Below are 19,609 nucleotides of genomic sequence, written 5' to 3' on the forward strand. Positions count from 1 at the left end.
TTCGTTCCCTTCCTTACTGGTTTATCAACTTAGTTTTCAGCCCTTGCATTGTATTATTAATGGAACCATGATCATGCCCTCTCTTAACCTTCCATTGTGAAGGCAACATACTAGCACCACTTAAAATAGCCATTTCAATAATACAATGGACATGTATTTGAAAATGCTGAAAATTTTAGTTTTAATATTTTTTATTTGTAAAATTGTTTTCTGAAGTAAATAATTTGTTTGAATACAAAAGTAATTTTCAAATAATCTATTGTATTTAGAATATAAGCATGTCCTGTTTTGGGGGTTGGGGGGGGGGGGGGGGGTCTCAAACACACGCCTGCATGTTTAAATGTTTGTTTAAACTTCATAGCACCAAAAGCGAATTCCGAAACACTATGCAAACCCATAAAATAAATTAAAAAAGAAAAACTAAAATAAAAACATAAAAAAATCATAAGCAGCTAATGACTCGCCATTCATACAAAATTAAAAAGACCATCATTTTATATGCATACCATCATGCTTCATCCTGTGCCAGGCACCAAACAGGGCCTAAAATAGTCGGAGCACCTGTATTGTATTGAGATTTTTATACGCAAAACATTCTCTTAAGCAACAAGAGAAAAGAACCCTCCTCCGACAAGAAAATTAAAACGTTCAACTTTATATATGATATATTATATTATCATATAATAATATAAGGGTAATCCTAGGAATTTTCTGTGGCATTCTTTGTTTTCTTTCTCAGATGCACCCGATAATTTACAGCCTGCTAGAGTGCTAGTACTGGGGAGAAAAAAGGAAAAATAACTTGCTAGTTATGCAATGCCATGAACAAGTTCTGCTTACGAGCATGCTCTGGAATAAGCCGACTGATGACATCAGGTGGTATCCCTGAAAGTTCTGCAAGGATCAATACGAAGTCAGTAAGGTCGGGGCCATGCAACACAAACAAAATTTGAAAAGAATCCCCCATGAGAGGAAAAACAAAAAGGTTTACTATGGAATAATAAAACAAAAAATCTTTACTTGTACCATAAACAATTCCTCAATGATCCAACCCCAATTTTTTATTCCTCAATACATTACTATGATCACGTTGATGTTGAGTTATCGTTTAGAATTTCAAAACTAGATTGTGTTGATCGATATTATAGGTACCTTAACTTACCCTGAGGCTTAAAATTAAACAGAGGTGGCAGTGGGCGACCATTAGGAAGCCGGGTGTTAGGGTCCCTCAACTCATCGAAGAAGGGATGAATGCAAGCTTCCAACTGCAGTGCCATAACATGGACCAAATAATTCAATTGAAAACGAAAATAGAAAACAAAAACAAGAAATGGAGAGTCCAAACTTACGGCAGTGCATCGCAGATTGGGAGAGTACTGAAAAAATCTACAGACAAGGTCTACTGCTTCTGGGGGTAAACGTTTTTGAAAGACCTGTAAATTATGATATCATTTGTTCATTACTAAATACTCCATGCGAATAAGATTCCTTTTAACTACTGTAAGTTTTACCAATACTCTTGCATATGCTCAAATTGAATAGCTACACACCAAAGCACATTACAGCTCTAAGAATATAGACATAGATTCAACGCTGACATTAATGTATATTCCTTGATCTATGATGTCTGAATACGTCACAACCATCCACAGGGAACCACAATTAAGAAGCATATAACAATTTTTAACATCTAGCACTGTTGTACGCTTCAAGCATCTCTGAAAGTGACTAGAGAGCATCAATATAGTCAAAAATTGACCCTAATCTAGTATTAATCTCACATGGTCCTTGAAAATCAAGGCTGATCCAACCGTATCCATATCAGGTCAATAGCCCCGTGCGGCCACATATCAAACTCAGAGAGAAGACAGATCCTAAATTGACAGACAACTCTATCTAGTGCCATAATAACCCAGGACGATAATGATTTTGATCATACTACAACACGTGCAATTAGACTAGAAGATGGTGTACCCATACATGGATCAAATAAAGAATAAGCGGTGAAGATAGCACTGCAAAAATGTAAGGAAATCAGAGACCAAGTCCTGACCATCAGTACCAAGTCACTGGCTTCAAAATATTTTTCTTGTTTCAAAATGTAATAGAGTATAGCTGATTATTCTATTTTATCTTTTGAAAGATTCCCCTAATTAGGGAAGATATCCGACAGTAGAAAGGATTATGCTTTCCTTTCGCATCAATGACACTTATCCTCTATAAAGATGAAACATCTCCTTCACACACTTAAGGAATAATACTCAAGACGATTGACGTTAAACTAAATCCAGCAGCTCAATCGCCCAGATTTGCTTATTATTTACAAACACTGGAGAAAAAGCATGCAAATGTTTTCAAAAGAAACATGCCGCCGAAATGTAACTTGGAGGAAGTATCTAGTACAGGTAAATGGTAAACTGTGGCCAAAACCTAGCTAATCCAGGCAAACCATTAGCATAAACACATTGAACCTTGATCCCAAATTACCAAACGCATTCACACTTTTACAGTGTATTAAAGAATGAAAGTAAAGCACATAGAGCCTGTACCTTGTGCCATGGATGAGGTTTTATCTGTGGAAACTTAAATTCAGTATAATTTGGGTTCATGCATTTTATCTCCTCCCTTGTTGGAGTTCCCAAAACCTGAAATTAAAAGTAAATAAATAAAATCAGGACTCCTTTCGGGATTAGTGAAAAAGGAATGCTATTTCATTAGAATAATAACAGAACTAGGGAAATCTGTTTGTAAAGAAATTGCTGTATCTCACTTGATTGAAGAAAGAGATAATAAACCACACACGAAAAGCATTTATACAAGCAAGACTGGAAATCTTTGCGCAAAAATAAAACCTTAAATTTCCCTTTCCTTGAGCCAGGAAATATAGCAAAATCCATGGAATAAACCCACAACATATATAATTTCTAGCAGAATCAACTGACCTGAACTTTACAAAAATTACAAACAAAATATTTCATAATCACTAAATATTCAAGGATTACTAAATTCTATGACAGACAAATCCAAATTATCCTTATAAAACGCATGGGCAATCCTCACCTTGATGATTTCAACAAGTTGATCGACTCCACTCTCTCCAGGAAACAAAGGCTGCAATATAAGTTGAGCTTCAGGGAAGAAATGCAAAAATGAGGAAAGACCTATTTATTCAAGCATCAACTTACCTGTCCAAGAAGTAATTCAGCCATTACACAACCAGTTGACCATATATCTATCGCGGTTGTATATTCAGTGGCACCAAAGATAAGTTCTGGAGCACGATAGTATCTTGAACAGATGTAAGAAACATTAGGTTCTCCTTTCACCTGATGAATTAAAACATGGATGAAGCTTGAGTAAAAACGAAAAAACCTCTATCTACAATCAGTGTACTAAGCACAAAATCTTACCAACACTTTAGCACTTCCAAAATCACATAGTTTCAGCTGATGAGTGTGTGGGTTCACCTGACACAAGTAATGTTTATCTGAGTACGACAAATAGTAACTAATGCCATCATAAGTATACCAGACAAAGATCCTACCATCTTTGTGTTAAATTAAGCATAACTTAAATTCACAAATATTACTAGAAGGCAATGAGGCCTACATGTTCAAGAAACACGACAGTCCACTTATGATAAAATGAAGTCTGGCATTTTCATATAGAGCAACAGGAAGTATTTGATTATGCTAAAACACTCCTAGTTTCCAGCATTGACAAAACTATACATTAAACAATCACCACAAGCTAAAATGAGAAGTTCAAGAGTGCACCCAATGATTAAAGAGAAATACAACTGGAAAGTAGTTTTAAAAGCAAGTCACCTTTAGTTGCTATGCACAGAAATAGACATTTGAGGATATAGGAATAAGTAGGTGTATAAAATTTTCAACAAATATAAGATGAAAATTGATGTAACAAAATAAGTTTTTCTTGATGAAAATCTTATGTTAACTATTTGTTTGTGAACATAAAATGCTAGTTGCAATTCAGAAATATTTCCTTTCAGTGTGGATTTATATAGATTTTGAGTGCATTAAAAAAAAAATTTACTTCTAAATTAGAATCCAAATAAAAGATTGTAATAAGCCTAAGTTTAGATAACATTAGTTAGTAAATATGTGTGAAATTTTTGGAAGGAGGGGCCAAATTAAGAAAATACAAAAAATGTTGCAGTAATTGCAAAATTAACAAATAATTGCATAAGTTTGGTGGTGGCTACAGCCATCCATAGAATACAAGAGGCTCCACCTCGGAGCAAGCCCATTATGACTTCCAGGTAACAAACAAATCAACTACTCAAAGCAATGTCTTACAAGCAAGTTCTGAGGTTTGATGTCACGGTGACATATACCAATGCAATTATGTATATAAGCAAGGGCCCTGCAAATCTGCAGCCAAAACCGGAGATGGGAAAAATATCAACAGATATTAAAAGAAAAATAACATAATTCTTTATTTTTTCTGTTCCTCTGAAAGACTATCACAAATACAACTTGAAAAATCCATATTATCTAAGAATCTATTAAACTAAAATTCTTCAAATAGATAAATCAAAAAAAGAGGAACTCATTATTAAGGGGGAAAAATAGGCAGGAATTAAAAAAGACTAGTTAGTTGAGCTCTTCAAAGGCCAATAACATATTATCATCAAATTATCATTTGTGGTAGTTCAGGGATAGGATCCTCTCTGCCACTTTTATTTGAGTATCTAGCTACCATTTCCAGATACAAAGATAAGCAAACTACTTACCTGATAGGTATAAAGCTTTACATATACTAAAGGCATTCGCTGATTCATTCGGCTATAGTTCCTTGCAATACGATTCACAGTTTCAGGAACATATTCAAGTACAAGATTCAAGTAAACTTCTTCTTTGTCAGTCGTTGAATAGAAACAATGCCTAAGGGCCACAATATTTGGATGGTCCAGCATCTGCATTATCTGTAGTTCTCTATTCTTGTAGCGCTTATCCTGGAGAACCTTCTTGATGGCTACAATCTCTCCAGTTTCTCTACATTTTGCCTGATAAAAGTGTTAATGGAATTCAAAGACTGACAGTATGTCACGTATTAACAGCACAACAATTACAAAAGACATCCAAAGAAAAATGAGTGGTTCTGCCTCACTTGAAAAACAACACCGAAAGAGCCTGTGCCGACAACGTGTTCCGCAATATAGCTAATATTCTGTTAGAAAATGATCAATGACCAGTAACCAAAGGAGAAATTGTTAGTGAAAGAATGTTTCTCATTCACATTATGAAGGTTTTTCCAATACCAATTGACCAAGAAATATTGTACCTGCCTAGATTGACCATTTCGGCCACCAATGCTGGTTCTAATCACATGTCCAGTTTCAGCACCCACACCATCAATGATGTCCGGCTCACTATCCTGGAATGCACAAACACAATGGCAACTTACTATGATGGCCACAAAATCAAAAGGCTCCAACATTTCAATTTCAAATTCAAATTCAAATTCAAAAGTCACAAAACAAAAATGAAGATTGCTAATTACTCTGTCTTCTTCATGGTCAGCTTTGTCCCTCAATCTCATCTCAAGCATCTCTCTCCCGAGCCAATCAACTGAACTAGAAGAACCCCTGAAGCCATTAACAGACCTGGAACTGCCAACACCACCATTTCCAAGGCTTGCCGACGCCATGAGTGAGTGACTTCCTTCTTTCCAAGAGTACCACAAAATGCCACTATTTTCTGCCTTCTAAGCTCTCTTCTCTCTTGTTTCCAAAATCGAAGCACTGTTCACCCGGTAACTGTAACCAAAACCATAACCATAACCGTAACAGTAACTGTAACTGTAAGTGTAACAGCTTCAACGGAAATCATACCAAGTTAACTAGCAGCGACATTGATAATTAGATTTGGTCAGATCTAATCCCTTGAAAGACAAAAACCGGATATAGTAATAAGCAGGGGACAAAAAGGAAAGTAGCAAAGATAGTAGAAAACAACAAAATCGATCAACAATGGAAAGATCCATCAAATCCGAACAGAAAAGATAGAAACTAAAGAGAATCGCGCTTGGTTGTGTGAGAGTGAGATTGATTAACCTGAAAGCTTCTGTGACGAGAATCGGAGCAGTGCACTTTCATTTTACTGACGATTCTTCAATTTGTGACTATCGGTTATTCCCTTAACTTCGAACAATGGATCGGACTTCCGACAAAGTGAAGCGATCGCCGGCTATCGGAAAAAGGAAGAAGAAAATTCCCTCCACTATCAGCTCCAACTCTCTTCACTTTCTCTCTCTTCTTCTTCTTCTGCGAGAGTTTGGTTCGGTGTGTCGCTGCTTTGTATTTTCCTTTTCTCTCTTATTCTTCGCTCTGCGGATAACAAAATCCAATAAATCATGAGTAATCATGGTCAAATTAATCCTCAATTTTTTTTAATTTTAATTAAATTAATTTTTTAAAAATTTAAGTTAATTATGTTATTTTTTCTTTTTTTTTTACGGTCGAAATAGCACAACACATAATAAATTTAATTAACAGTTAATATGATAAATTTATAAAATTAAATTAAATTATTTTAAATTAAAAAAATTTGATATTTTAAAATTTTTTATTAATTAGATTTTAATTTAATATAATATTAATTTATTATATTAATAATTAATTAAAATCATTAAATATATATTATAATATTACTTTAACATATCACATTAATAAATTTTAATTTTATTAACAAAAATATAATAAAATGATCAACGTGATCTATTTAAAATTTTTAAAATATTTAAAAGATGGATTTAATTTAAAAAAATTGTTCAAAATTAATTTTAAAGAATAGATAATTTTTTAAAAATGAACCTGACCTTTTTGTCAAAAAAAATATCTCAGAATTATATATAATACAAACATATACGCATTATAATACAGGCTCATTGTTATACGGTAGTCGTAGTTAAGGTGTGTATAGTCTATACTCTATAGATATGAGCAACAAATAAATAAATCAATAATATGATTGTATATAAAAAGAAATGAAAACAACAGAAAGCGAGTGAGCAATTGTTTTGTTCTATATTCATCCTCCACATACAATAAAATTATAAATCTAATTTTCATGTCAGTTTAGGTTGCATTGGTTCAGTTTTCTGTTTTAATAATATTTTTATAAAATATAGAATATAACTTTTAATTTAAATTAGATCAATTATTTGTAGAACGGTAGTTGAATAAAATAAATTTAATTTTAATACATTATCAATCTATATAAAATAATTTTATTTATGTATTTAATTATATAATTAAATATTAATAAAAATAATTTTTTTTATTTTGATAATGTGAATGATTATTCATAAAAAATAAATATATAAAATATTTTAGAGCATCAAAATTAAATGCTAATAAAAATACAAATATCAAATTTTATTATGTTATAGAATATTAAAAAGAATAAATTATCATTTGTATCCATAAAAGATACAAATAACAAATGTATCCATATAAAATAAAATGATAATTTTATTTATGAAAGATAATTTTTGTGTGTCAAAAATACTTTAATAGACCAATTGTGTAACCAATTTTCGGGTAGTCTTGGCACACAAAAGTCATAGTTATAATTGTCGTTTTATTTTTATATAGGTATATTTATAACATCTGTATCTTTTATAGATACAAATGTAATTTATTCTTATTAAAAACAATGCGTAAGAATAAGCTGGAAAATATGTAAATAACCCTAAAAAAATTCCTGAAAATACTGGGCATGAACTTGAAACTAAGATCAAATTGAAGATACTTTTACTTGTCTCTAAGATTTTTTATTTTATCAACTTTGTAGATTCATGATTAACAATAATGGTTTTGACCAAAACTTTTTTCTGTCTTTAAAGGAAGGAAGAACGCAAACTCGATTGTAATAATTTGTGCTATTGAACTCTAGGGCTTACTTTTTACTTTAAGCCTGCCTAGTTTTTCCATTGCCAGCATGCTTTCATGTGCATAAGATTGAAAAGGCCACTCCATTCCATCATATAGGCGATTTGATGAATTTTTTTATCATTGTTTTTTATAATTGAATTAGAGTTTAACGTTCAAAACAATTTATTAATAATACTTTAAAGAGGAAAATTCTATAAAGTATAAATATTATTTTAAAAAAAAGTTTAATTATTATGTTGGTTCTTATAGTTTCGGGAAACTTTCAATTAGGTTTATGTACTTTTTTTCTCTTTAATTAAGTCCTTGTACCATTTTTTTTAATTGGGTCCGTATACTTTTTTATTATTTTTTTTAGGTTCGTATACCAATTCTTTTTTTTAGTTAGGTCCCTATAAAATTAAGTCAATTACTATTAAGAAGAACTTAATTAAAAAAAAATAGTGCAGAGATTCAATTAAAAAGAAAAAAAATTATAAAAACTTAATTAAAAATTTTACAAAACTATAGAAACCAACAAAATAATTAAATCTTAAAAAAAACAAAAAAACCCTGCCAGAATTTAACAATACTTAATTTTAAGGATGGCAAACTATCCAAATTTACTGATACTCATCCAATCTTTATCCATTCATAGAGGATGGGTAATTATCCGCCCGATATAAAATGGGTTTTTAGCGGATGACAAGATCGGATTTAGGTAATATCTATATATGTAAAATAGTTAATAAAATGATTAATAATATTATATTATATTTAAATTTTTATTTTAATTTATATTATATATATAATGATAGTTATATAAATTTTAAAATTTTATTTTATTTATTAAATTTTAATTATTAAAGAGATGATATTTATAGAGACGAGTTAAAATTCAACTTTTTATTACCCACAAACAAAAATGAGACAAATTCTATTCGAGTTATTATTCGACGAAACGAAATCGAATAGGACAAAATCTACTCCCTATCTGTCGATTGCCACCCATAGTTAGCTCATTAGATAAACATAATTATATTAGTAATAGGTCATCTTCCTCTTTGATGAACTACATTAGCATTGTATCAACTTTACCGAACATCAGTCTCATTACATTGAAAAACTAGACTTATGGGATAAATCATAAATGGACAGTGGTGCAAACATATAGAAATGGTTTGAAAACTATTTAACATGAGAACTTTTTTTTAAATGATTTCTATTTAAAATTTAATTTTATGATTTAAAATAATTATAATATATTAATAAAATAAAATTTAAATTTAAAAAATATGTGAGTGAATTTGAAAATTAAATCTTTTTTAGTCTGATTTATAAATGAAAAAAAAATAAAATTAAAATTAAAAAAATCAAATAATTTATTTTTAATTATTCTAAAATAAAAAAAACCCTTAAATAAATTATAATTTCTATCATTCCAAACAAATTCATAATAATAAGCAACCTCTTTTTTTTTCCAAAGGTATATAATAAAAAGCAACCTTACTAACATGGGATTAGTGAAAGTGGCTGAACATCCCAAGTTGAAGCATATACTAAAATAGTACTTGGTGAGTGGGGGAGTTATGTATATTAAACATTTATAGTATTATATATATTAATATAAAACGAATTTTAAGAAAATGAAGAGGGAGGAGAGGGAAGAATATTCTAGATGCATGTTCGCTCCAATCTACGCATTGCTTGACACGGTATATGTAGGCCATCCTTGCCTCCTTAACCACCACTACTAGCTTTTAAAATGATGTATCCATTAGTCTTGTGGATGAGAACAAGAAAAAAGGTTCTTAATCCAATATCATCAACTAAGGATATATTCTTATAAAAATATCACGATAATTAAAAATTCTCAAATATTTTAATATATTTCACTAGATTATTTAATATAATACATATAATCTTAACCATTATTTCATGTGCGCAAATGACCACGAAAAACGGTCCCGCTAGTCTGACTAATTACTACAGTACTTTGTACCATGAATTAAAAGAAGACAAAGACCACCGTTGTTTCTGCCATAAATTCTTGTATACTGAAACACATTGAGCACAACCACTAGTTTTAATTTATAACATTTAAACGTCATAATAAAAAAATAGAAGACAGAACAAATTTTATGCGGTGGAGGGTAGAGTAAGTCCAATCCTCTAGTGTCTAGTCTACCTTTTCCTATTCCATTGCTAAGTTGACGTTTCATGTTAGCACTGCTGGACGAGGGTGCCAAATCAACAAATAGAAGGGAACAAATAATAATAATAATAATAAAAGAGCCAAGAGTTGAGTAACTTATGTGAGACAACATTAGAGAAGCTCAAGTCCAAAAAAAAAAAAAAAAAAACATTAGAGAAGCTAAATCAATAATATCAATGTGCCCTTCTTTGTGTGTATCATAAAGTAAACACCAGCGTGCAATTGGCTCGAATAAAATTGATAAATAAAAATTAAATTATTTAACATATTTGATTAAACTATTTAATAACCTTTAAGTTTTAACTATCATCTTTACATGAAAATCTAATAACTTTTAAATTTTAACTATCATTTTACAGGAAAAACATGAAAACTACTACGTGAAGCCGACTACATGAATTTCCACAGTAATATATTTAAATCTCGTGCTAAAAATGAAAATTGAAAAACAACAGAAGGAAGCCAGAGTAAATTTGGTAAAAAGATGTTATTAAATATAAGGATAAACTTCCTCCCTCCCAAACTTTACAGTGGGAAAACATCCACACACCATGACACCCAATGTGATCCTGATGGAATTCTAATACCCAAATAGCATAAAGGACTTTACAGACGGATGACATCCACAATAATCTAAACATGGGTTTATAACTGCTACGTTTGGGAAGGTTAAGGATGGTAATTCACAAAATTAATTAACTTATAATCACGAACCAGCAGTGTAACAGCCATGTTTTGCTGAGACATGCAAGTATGCAATACCACACTGTACAATAATATTTTAGAGCCAAAACAATATCCACACACTAGTAACTCCCGCAAGACCTTATTTATCCTTAGTAACACACCATCTATGGTATTTCCGTGTCTGTGCCCTGGAGAAAACTCCAAAGTCAACGAAAGGATGAAGACATAGCAAGCCTGCAACATAGTCCATTTGAGTGTTCCTTCAATGTAAATGAGCAGAGAGGTAGTCCAAAACTGATCCAGGATCATTTTCGCAAGCTCCTACTTGTATTTGGTGGACAGCTAGTGAGAGATTGTATAATAGGGGCTAAGGACACACAAAATCCTGGATTCATATTTACACCTAAACTACTTAAGATATTGGAATATAAACCCAGACAATGCCCATTACTCAGTCAACTTGCCAGGCTATTCAAATCTATCCACAATTCTTCAAACATCTACAATTTGTAAAAGGGAGACCAAGGAATTCTGATGCCAATAATCTCTCTCTCTCTCTCTGTACGGATCCCATCTTCAATTCTATGTCCGAATATTTCAATTGTAAAGAATTTTTTACCACACAAACTCAGTTACCTAGAAGAATCTGTCAACCAAAAAGAGACAGAATCCAGCAGCTAGCAAATAGATGCTCCCAAATTGCAAGTCAGCAAGCTTACCACTGCACAGGAAAATAATCAACCTTCACACAGGTAAATACAGAAAACAGAAATGGGCACTGAAAATCATTAAATTTCAATATACAGTTAGAAAACAACATAATGCCATCAACCAGTTCACTATGGTTACCTCTCTCTTGTATGAACTTTGCTAATGCAGAAAACAGAATTTGAGTTGAAATGTAAGTTTGCTTGGGCTGGATGTGTTTCTTATCTTTATCTGGGTTTTTAAGGTTTCTAGAAAAAGCTACTAGGCCCTTAAATCTCAGTGGCTTAACATTATAGCTGGTGCAGTTTTTCGGGCTTTTCCCACTTCTGCTTCTTGACTTCTATTATATAGACTTGTCATTTATGCATTAGACTTATGATAATTATGCACATTTTAGAATACAACTTAACTATTAAAGATGAATGTGTTTAATTGTGAGCAAATAAAAGTTTTGCATAATATCTTCACAAATTCTTTGATATAAGATTGACAATTATGAGGCCTCTGTTAAAAGCAAAACCTAACCACTCCTTGCAGTGCAGACTAAAATTTCATAAAGCTAATGCTAATTTAATAACTATATTATGGGGGGGAAATCTGCTTGATTGTTTAAAACATTAAATTAATCAAAATCTAAAAAAAAATGGTATGAGATGCACAGCAATATGGATGGATTTTTATCCTAATATATGACAATTCCACACTAAGAAATTTTATAAGAATCATGAAAAAAAATGTCAGATAAGTCCTAATACCAGTTCAGCAAAAAGCATGTTTCTAAGCTACGTAATTACAGGCCTGATCAAGAGATTGTGTCTCACCAATCTAAATACACTAGGTCCCAGAACTTGCTTTCTGAACCCAAACCTGTTTCTGCAATTCATAGGAGATACTGACATTTTATTGAACCAGAAAAAAATATACAGTGTACAATCAGGCAGAAATCAAATTTAGGTACCTCGTGGGAACCATGTGAGCCACTAGTTCTTCTATGATGCTTTCCCTCATTTGCAACAGAATAGCCATCAACATCCTTCAGATGTGTTGGTCCCCGGCGACCAAAATGTTTACCAAAGCCTGAAAAGCACACAAGCATTGAAAATTAAACAAAAACCAATCTAAATTTACACACATAAAGATCCTATATTCCAAAGCCAAAAAACCAACCATTTTCTGAGGAATGACTGCCACGACCACTTGCGTTCGATTTTACATCCCCACCTCTTACATGTGCTGTCACATGTTTTGACTCTGCATGACCTGTTTCAGATACATATAAAAAATTACCAAATGAGAACAACACATAGGCAGGCTGCACCAGATTTCCAGGCAACAATACAATGCTGTGCCTTAAACATCAGTGGCCTCGTTGATTAAAACTGATTTTCGCTTTTTCACATTTTATACAAGCACTAAGGATTCTTTTTTGAACAAATAAATAAATAAAAATAATAATTACATAAAAAAAACACTGATAAGACAATATCATTAAGACAGAAGAACAAATTCAAGGAGGATAGAGATCTTCCATACAAGAGACAAAACAAAAGAGCTATCTATAAGGCATAGCTTTCTAATCTCTCTACATGTCTGAGGCAAAGTCCTTTACAAAGATCATGAGCTTTACACCAAATGTACAGTTCTATCTCATAAAACATGCTTTTCAGAAGACCTGTCATTGAAATCATAGTAAAAATAATGAAGCATCTACCTTCCAAATGGTCTACTTGTGAGGAAGCAGACAATGATAAAGAATCATCGCCTCCAATTGAACGATTTGTCCATACACCACGATCAGGTCTATCCTTATGCCTAACACGTTTCTCCAGCCTCTCACTTGAATTACGTGAATCATGCATGCCAATCCTATTCTCTGGTGTCCCATTAGAACCCTTTAAAATCAATTGCACATGTACAGGGCGAGGTGGTTGTCTTTCTTTTTGTAGATCAGATGTTGGTATTGTCTGCTCCGATTGAGGCCTGGCTAACTGACTTTGACGCATTTCCTTGTTTGAGAGTATGCTTCTAATAATCCTTGCACTACCTTCATGCCTCTGATTCTGCTTCAGAGGTGCTGAGCCAACAATTGTTTTGGCTGAAGATGTTACATTATTCTGCTCTAATAAACTATCTAAATCAGGCCCCTGCACAATAAGAAACCCATCAACATATGAAGTGATAGCATGATCATACATGATAAATCCATCAATCACAATAAAAGGAACCAAAGAACAATCCATGCCAGAACTTATAGTTGATTCCTGATTCATCATATTTCATGTCATGAGCAATAAGGCAGCATATTAGAGGAAAATAATCCTCAAAGTCACTTTAGTATGAACCATTATGCCAATAAAATGATAAGCATCATAATACCATCTATAAGTAGTGCTTTCTCTATAGTACATTGACCTTTTTATTATTAACTGACAAGTAAAAACAAGTGCCATCCTTGAATCTTAATAAATTAGTTAACCTCTCTCCTCGTCATTTCATGAGCCACTAAGGTTACATTGAAACCAACATTTATCAACAACTCCAATTAGTAAAAGGATGATTTAAGGATACTATCATCCATGAGAACATTCAAATAGAATGAATCAATTAAATTAATTAAAATTTAGGCGATAATTGCAGAAAACCAGATCAAGATGCATCTGATTGATACAAACTAGACATGACCAGTGGCAACTCATTGACATTGACGTCACAACATAAAGAAGCAGAATTTCAAAGTTGCTTCCCATAAGAGTAAGAACAGTAAATAGAACAACTTTCATTCAATTCAGGTCAGGTTTGTCCACACTGCATTTTCTTCCTTGTGCATCAAAATATGCATTCTAGTCAACACATCCTAAGGGTTCTAGACGAATCCTTTTGCAACATGTGCAAGCATATAAATAAAATGGACTACTCAGATGAAAATAAGCTCACATTAATTATCTCTCTTTCCTTCCCTTTAAGAAGCAGGACCTTCTTCCCGGAACCAGTATTTCCAGCAACTCCTTAAATAAAGGACAAAGTGTTAAGCAAATCCCCATTGAACACAATTAAATTGAAGAAAACAAAGCTAAACTATTAACTCATACAAAAATAGACAGCGACTCCAATAATAATAATATAATGATGATGATGATGATGATGATGATGCAGAAACAAGAATGCTAGGAGAGCCAGTTAAGAAACAGGGCACAGGGATTATGCTGATATCACAACTTATATTAGAAGAAAAAATCTCAATGCCCTAAATTCATCAAATAAAACAAATGTATACATTCAAAGAGGTTTTCAAACATGGGCCCCAAGCCGTAAATGAGACGTAAAGGAGAAACAAATAACAACTAAATTCCAAACAAAAATATAAACTTACCATTCTCATCCAGTGTTTGGTTTGCATCTGAGGAAGCCACAGTTGAAGTTTTACTTGAATGATGCTGATCACCTTGCCTGGGAACCAAAGTGTAAATTGTTTTGTCTTTTCCAGTGGAACCTTTCCCTGTGTCTCTTGCAACATACTGTCCGACATAGAAGTGAAAATCAGACATTGTTAAGCACAAGTTAGAACCAAGATCATTCTCCATATCTGTGTGTGCAAGCAATTACAACTAGAGAATTATCAAATACTGGCATTGCTTTACGATGAACTAAAAATTTGATTTATAGTAAACTAATATATTAATAACAATTTAAAGTGACCATTTTTTAATCATATCACTCTAAGTTCCATCTGCAATTTTTCCGGAAAATATATTATTGGGGCCATTCAGTTAAGATTTTGAGAGAACTGTGTTTTTTCTTCCCAAAAGCAGAAACAGGAGCAAACATTGAAAAAAGATACTTCTATATTTTGATGAAATTATAGAAGTACTTTTTTTATTAAAAAAGAAATTATTATCCTTTAAATTAATAGATAATAAATGATATTTTCTTAAAAAAAATGGTGCATGAAATTTAAGGATCATTTCACTCTCTTCTACTGCTTCTGCTTAAAATATAAGCTGCTCACTACCTATTTCTCTAAATAAGAAAAAATATTATTTCATGCTTCTGCTAGTTTCATAAGCCAAACAATACCACAAAAATCAAAAGTATTTATTTCCCTCCCACAGTTTTACAAAAGAATGAGGTTGAATAAAATAAAAATATATCACAGCTTGTTTAGAAAAATATTGCATCTAATTGCCAGTACTAATACTTAACTTCTCAGAACTAAAAATTGATCTTTTTACCCTAGCAAGGAGACAACTATGCAATCTGACACAATCAGGTAAATGGAAATAAATTATTCATCCCAAGTCCCCACAGCAAAATATAAGTGGTTACTTAGAATTAGAAATGAAAAACACATTGCTCTCTAATGAACTAGTGAACAAATTAACAATACAAGCAACACACCATTGTGGTGGAAATCCTCTTCTTTCCAGAACCTCGTCTTGACGAGGCAGAACAACTACTCCCATTTGATGATGTGCCAGCTCTTCTACTCACTTTTCCATTAGAAAGTGATCTCTGCACAAACATTCACTCTCACATCTCAACACATGCACAGATGGATACACAAATGCACACATAATGGGACTTCATGAGTTAATCAGATGCAAGAATACCCGAGGTCCCTTGGCAGCTCTTTTCTGACGCACAAAGTCCATCAATGGTGTAATTACAGGATTATCTTTTGCAGCACCTGCTTAGGAACACGAATCAAATAAATAAAATTAAAGATATATCAGACCTACCAATTCTGTCAATGAACGATATTATATTGCTTAACTTTCAAACCTAAAATTTATTGCATATTTTCCATATTAATTGCCTAACCTGATCGTTCTGCTTCCCTTTTCTCCAACTGTATCTCAGCACTGGGAAGATTCTCAACAGGCTTGGCAAGAAGTTCAAGAAACTCCAGATACTCAGAATCTAGATGTTAACCATGCAAATACTAATATTTATCAAAAGGAAAAGATTCAATACATATAAGTCCAATTGACTAACATATACCCTGAAAGATACGTCAAGTCTCTGTCTAAGTGGTACCTTTGTATATGGACCCATCTCGGCCATCCTTTTTAGACCACTGTCTAGGAACACGTTGTGAAGGAGCATATTCAACCATGACTTTGAACTGTGCTCCTGGGAAGGAAATACAGCCACAGCGAGAGAGAGAGATCCAGAGTCAGGATGCAGTGTGTATGTGGATTAAGTTACTTTGAATACAAAATTGATGATAATCTAAAGCTTTCGACACATATTCCTTAAAAGATATTGAGTATATGCAACGTAAACCCTGTCTCAAGTCAGATATTCCACTCATTGCTTAAAATATGTGGAGAGCCAGCTTCGGTACTGGAGACATATCTATAGAAGCTAGTAAAAATGCACTGACCAAAATCCAACTACAATAATGATGACAATGATACAACCCTTTTACTTTTGCAAGATCATACACATGACTAATGAATAATTGCAGAGGATGTCAATAGTTACCCTTTTCATTTACAAAGATGTGGCCGTTAAAGAACTCAGCAAACTCTATAACGTCCTCTGGCTTTTTGAAGTCAACGTAAGCTCTGGAGTAGGACATATGCTTCTGGCTGAAAATCGATGTAAAAGATTTTTAAAAAAAGAAAAGGCTTAACATATATGCTACGCATTGTAAACGCACATCCATTCATATAACAAATCGCATCATAGACGGTCAGCCTTTACGAGAAAAAAAAACTTCAAATAAAGGAATTCAAGAAAAAGGAGTGCTACCAATGAAACAGGCAACAACATGGTGAACAATTCAAATATATTTTAAAGTTATTCTCCCAATAACAGGGCAAACCTCAACCAGGGTTACTTGGCTCCGGTAATAGAGATATACACGCAACCATAACTTTAGTGTAAGAATGTAGAACAAAAGAGAAGTAACAAGGATGATTCCAAAGCCACTCTTCCTTCATATACATACTGCTACAACAGAAACGTCCGCAGTCGATGCATAAGCACAAAAAGACACTAAAAGAAAAGATATGCTGGACATTAAACTATCCCTTCAAGGATTTTGATCACTTCTTTGCATAAAACAAGATTCAATAACGGAACAAAACAATATCTAAATAAACATTAACAAAGGAATATTAAAGCAAAGAAACAATGAAGAAAAAAGAAACTAAACATTACAATCTGAAGGAGCAGAAATGCAGAATCGCAAACCTGATTTTTCCAGGACGAAAGGAGAACCAATTGTAGCGGCCAGCGAAGGTGCCGTCAATTTGGTCCAAAAGTGCGGCCTCAGAAATCGTAGGAGGCAAGTGCCGCAGCACCACCTTCGTCCGATCCAACGCACCCTTCATGCGAAGACAACGACGAAAAACCCTAACAGAAAAATGGCTTCGAGTCCTGCAGTTACGACACTCGCGGAAACGGTCAAAGATGAAGGATGAAGAACGAGAATCTCTTTGGTATTACATCTTCTTCCGCTTGCGAGGATCAATCACAGAAAATTGTGTGCCCTAATTACGCAGAAAAAGCCCCAAATTGCCATCTGCCCTAAGCAAAGCTAGTGAGAGTGTGTGTTATGTCAAAAGGACTTAGCCAGCGGAAAGCATATACCGTTGCGACGTTGCGTTTTGCCGTTCGCTTCTCTTTTCTTATAAAACGTGTAATCTACGAATGTACGAGGCCACTCTTATACATATCAGTATAAATATAAATAGAATTTAATTTACACGTAACGCCACTTAGTCTGCGTTTGTTACTTTGTTTACAAGTATGAAACAAAAATACACAATACAAAATTGAATTTAACAGAGGAGATATAATTAGAAATATTATATTTGTTTTAGTATTATTAAATCGATAAAAAATATTAAATTTTTTTTTTAGTATATTTAGTTCATTTTTAATAATAAAAATAAAAGTACCAAAAAATATATTTAATGAGAAATTATAATTTACGATTTTTTTATTTTTTTTTAAATAAAATATATTTTTTACGTAATAAATAAACAAAAAAAATACGTTTATCTTACTTTATCCAAACATAATTAATAAATAAAAATATCTTTTATATAAAATATTTAAACATAAAATCACTTTTATTTTTGTAAAAAAATTTTTAAAAAAATGTTAGAAAAAAATATTTTTAAAAAAAATAGCATCTAAACAAGTCCATTATATTTAAAGATACTAAATAGTATTTTTTTGTTCATTCTGATACTGATATTTTTTTATTTTTTATTATTTTTGTTTATTTTTTATAATTATATTTATTATTATATTTTTTTATTTTTTTAATAAAAAAATAAGAATAAATTTAAATTTTATAATTTATTCTAATTTATTACTAAACAAAATATAAAAATACTCATTTTTGTGTATCTGTTTTTTGTATCTTATTCTCACTATCTTATTTTATTCTTGTCAGAATCAAACACAACCTTAAATACGTAAAAAAATAATTATCTTTTATACTAATTATATGAATAACTATATAAAAAAATATATATAATTAAATAATTGTGTAAAAATATTATACACATTCATTATATTAAAATTAAATTTATATTAATAAATATAAAATAATTTTATATATATCTAATTGTACAATATTACATCACTAAAATTGATTACTTTTGACATAAATCACATTAATAATCATAAAATAAAATAAAATAAAATAATTATATAAAATATTTTATACATCAGTCCATTAAAATTAATATATGTATACATATAGATATGGATAAATTTACAACCAAATAGATTGACTTTTTTCTTCTCTTCTTACAAAAGATGCAATAACTTTTAAATTACTTTATAAGTGTTTTTTTTTCAATGTGATTTATGTTATTAAATAGTTAAATAAAGTATCTTTGGGAGGTATTTTGGAGAGAAAGGTAAAACTCAAATATAATATTTCAAAAAATAAATGAGATATAAAAAAATATAATAATAAAATTATTATTATATAGGGTCAACACTAATACCTTTTCGGGTAATTATTATAAGGATAAAGTATATTTTTTGTTTCTAAAGTTTTACAAAAGTTTTAAAAATATCCTTAAGTTTTATTTTTTTAATTTTGTCTTAAAAATTTTTGATTTGCATTAAATATA

General features: G+C 31.6%; 2 protein-coding genes across 11 annotated transcripts; both read right to left on the reverse strand.

The window, feature by feature from the left end:
- Nucleotides 1-470: 470 nt before the first annotated feature.
- Nucleotides 471-6,394, reverse strand: LOC112795761 (shaggy-related protein kinase kappa). Of its 3 annotated transcripts, none has more exons than XM_025837900.3 (13): nt 6,080-6,394; nt 5,527-5,782; nt 5,308-5,400; nt 5,134-5,193; nt 4,757-5,029; nt 4,320-4,394; nt 3,411-3,467; nt 3,186-3,326; nt 3,061-3,111; nt 2,550-2,645; nt 1,350-1,433; nt 1,163-1,265; nt 471-894 (listed from the first exon to the last, which is right to left on the reverse strand). In XM_025837900.3, exons 2-13 carry the CDS (start codon nt 5,671-5,673, stop codon nt 806-808), a joined length of 1,269 nt encoding a protein of 422 aa, XP_025693685.1. In that variant the 5' UTR covers nt 5,674-5,782; nt 6,080-6,394; the 3' UTR covers nt 471-805. The 3 variants fall into 3 exon arrangements, with proteins under 3 accessions (XP_025693685.1, XP_072089934.1, XP_072089935.1); XM_072233833.1 differs by having other exon boundaries at nt 5,527-5,907; XM_072233834.1 differs by lacking the exon at nt 5,134-5,193 and having other exon boundaries at nt 4,757-5,058; nt 5,285-5,400; nt 6,080-6,348.
- Nucleotides 6,395-10,584: 4,190 nt separating this feature from the next.
- LOC112795762 (regulator of nonsense transcripts UPF3) lies at nt 10,585-18,193 on the reverse strand. 8 transcript variants are annotated; one of them, XR_011880860.1, is made up of 13 exons: nt 17,706-18,178; nt 16,992-17,098; nt 16,542-16,637; nt 16,326-16,424; nt 16,115-16,191; nt 15,903-16,016; nt 14,878-15,022; nt 14,442-14,509; nt 13,219-13,651; nt 12,675-12,767; nt 12,466-12,584; nt 12,263-12,380; nt 10,585-11,520 (listed from the first exon to the last, which is right to left on the reverse strand). XR_011880860.1 is itself a non-coding variant. In XM_025837902.2 (13 exons), the coding sequence occupies exons 1-12, from the start codon at nt 17,843-17,845 to the stop codon at nt 12,342-12,344; spliced, it is 1,533 nt and encodes a 510-aa protein (XP_025693687.1). In that variant the 5' UTR covers nt 17,846-18,193; the 3' UTR covers nt 10,585-11,520; nt 12,329-12,341. The 8 variants fall into 8 exon arrangements, 6 of the variants coding, with proteins under 6 accessions (XP_025693687.1, XP_025693688.1, XP_072090962.1 ...); XR_003818041.2 differs by having other exon boundaries at nt 14,442-14,512; nt 17,706-18,176; XM_025837902.2 differs by having other exon boundaries at nt 12,329-12,380; nt 14,442-14,512; nt 17,706-18,193.
- Nucleotides 18,194-19,609: the final 1,416 nt, after the last annotated feature.

The sequence above is a fragment of the Arachis hypogaea genome, chromosome 4 (genome assembly GCF_003086295.3).
Source record: "Arachis hypogaea cultivar Tifrunner chromosome 4, arahy.Tifrunner.gnm2.J5K5, whole genome shotgun sequence".
Classification (NCBI taxonomy): Eukaryota; Viridiplantae; Streptophyta; class Magnoliopsida; order Fabales; family Fabaceae; genus Arachis; species Arachis hypogaea.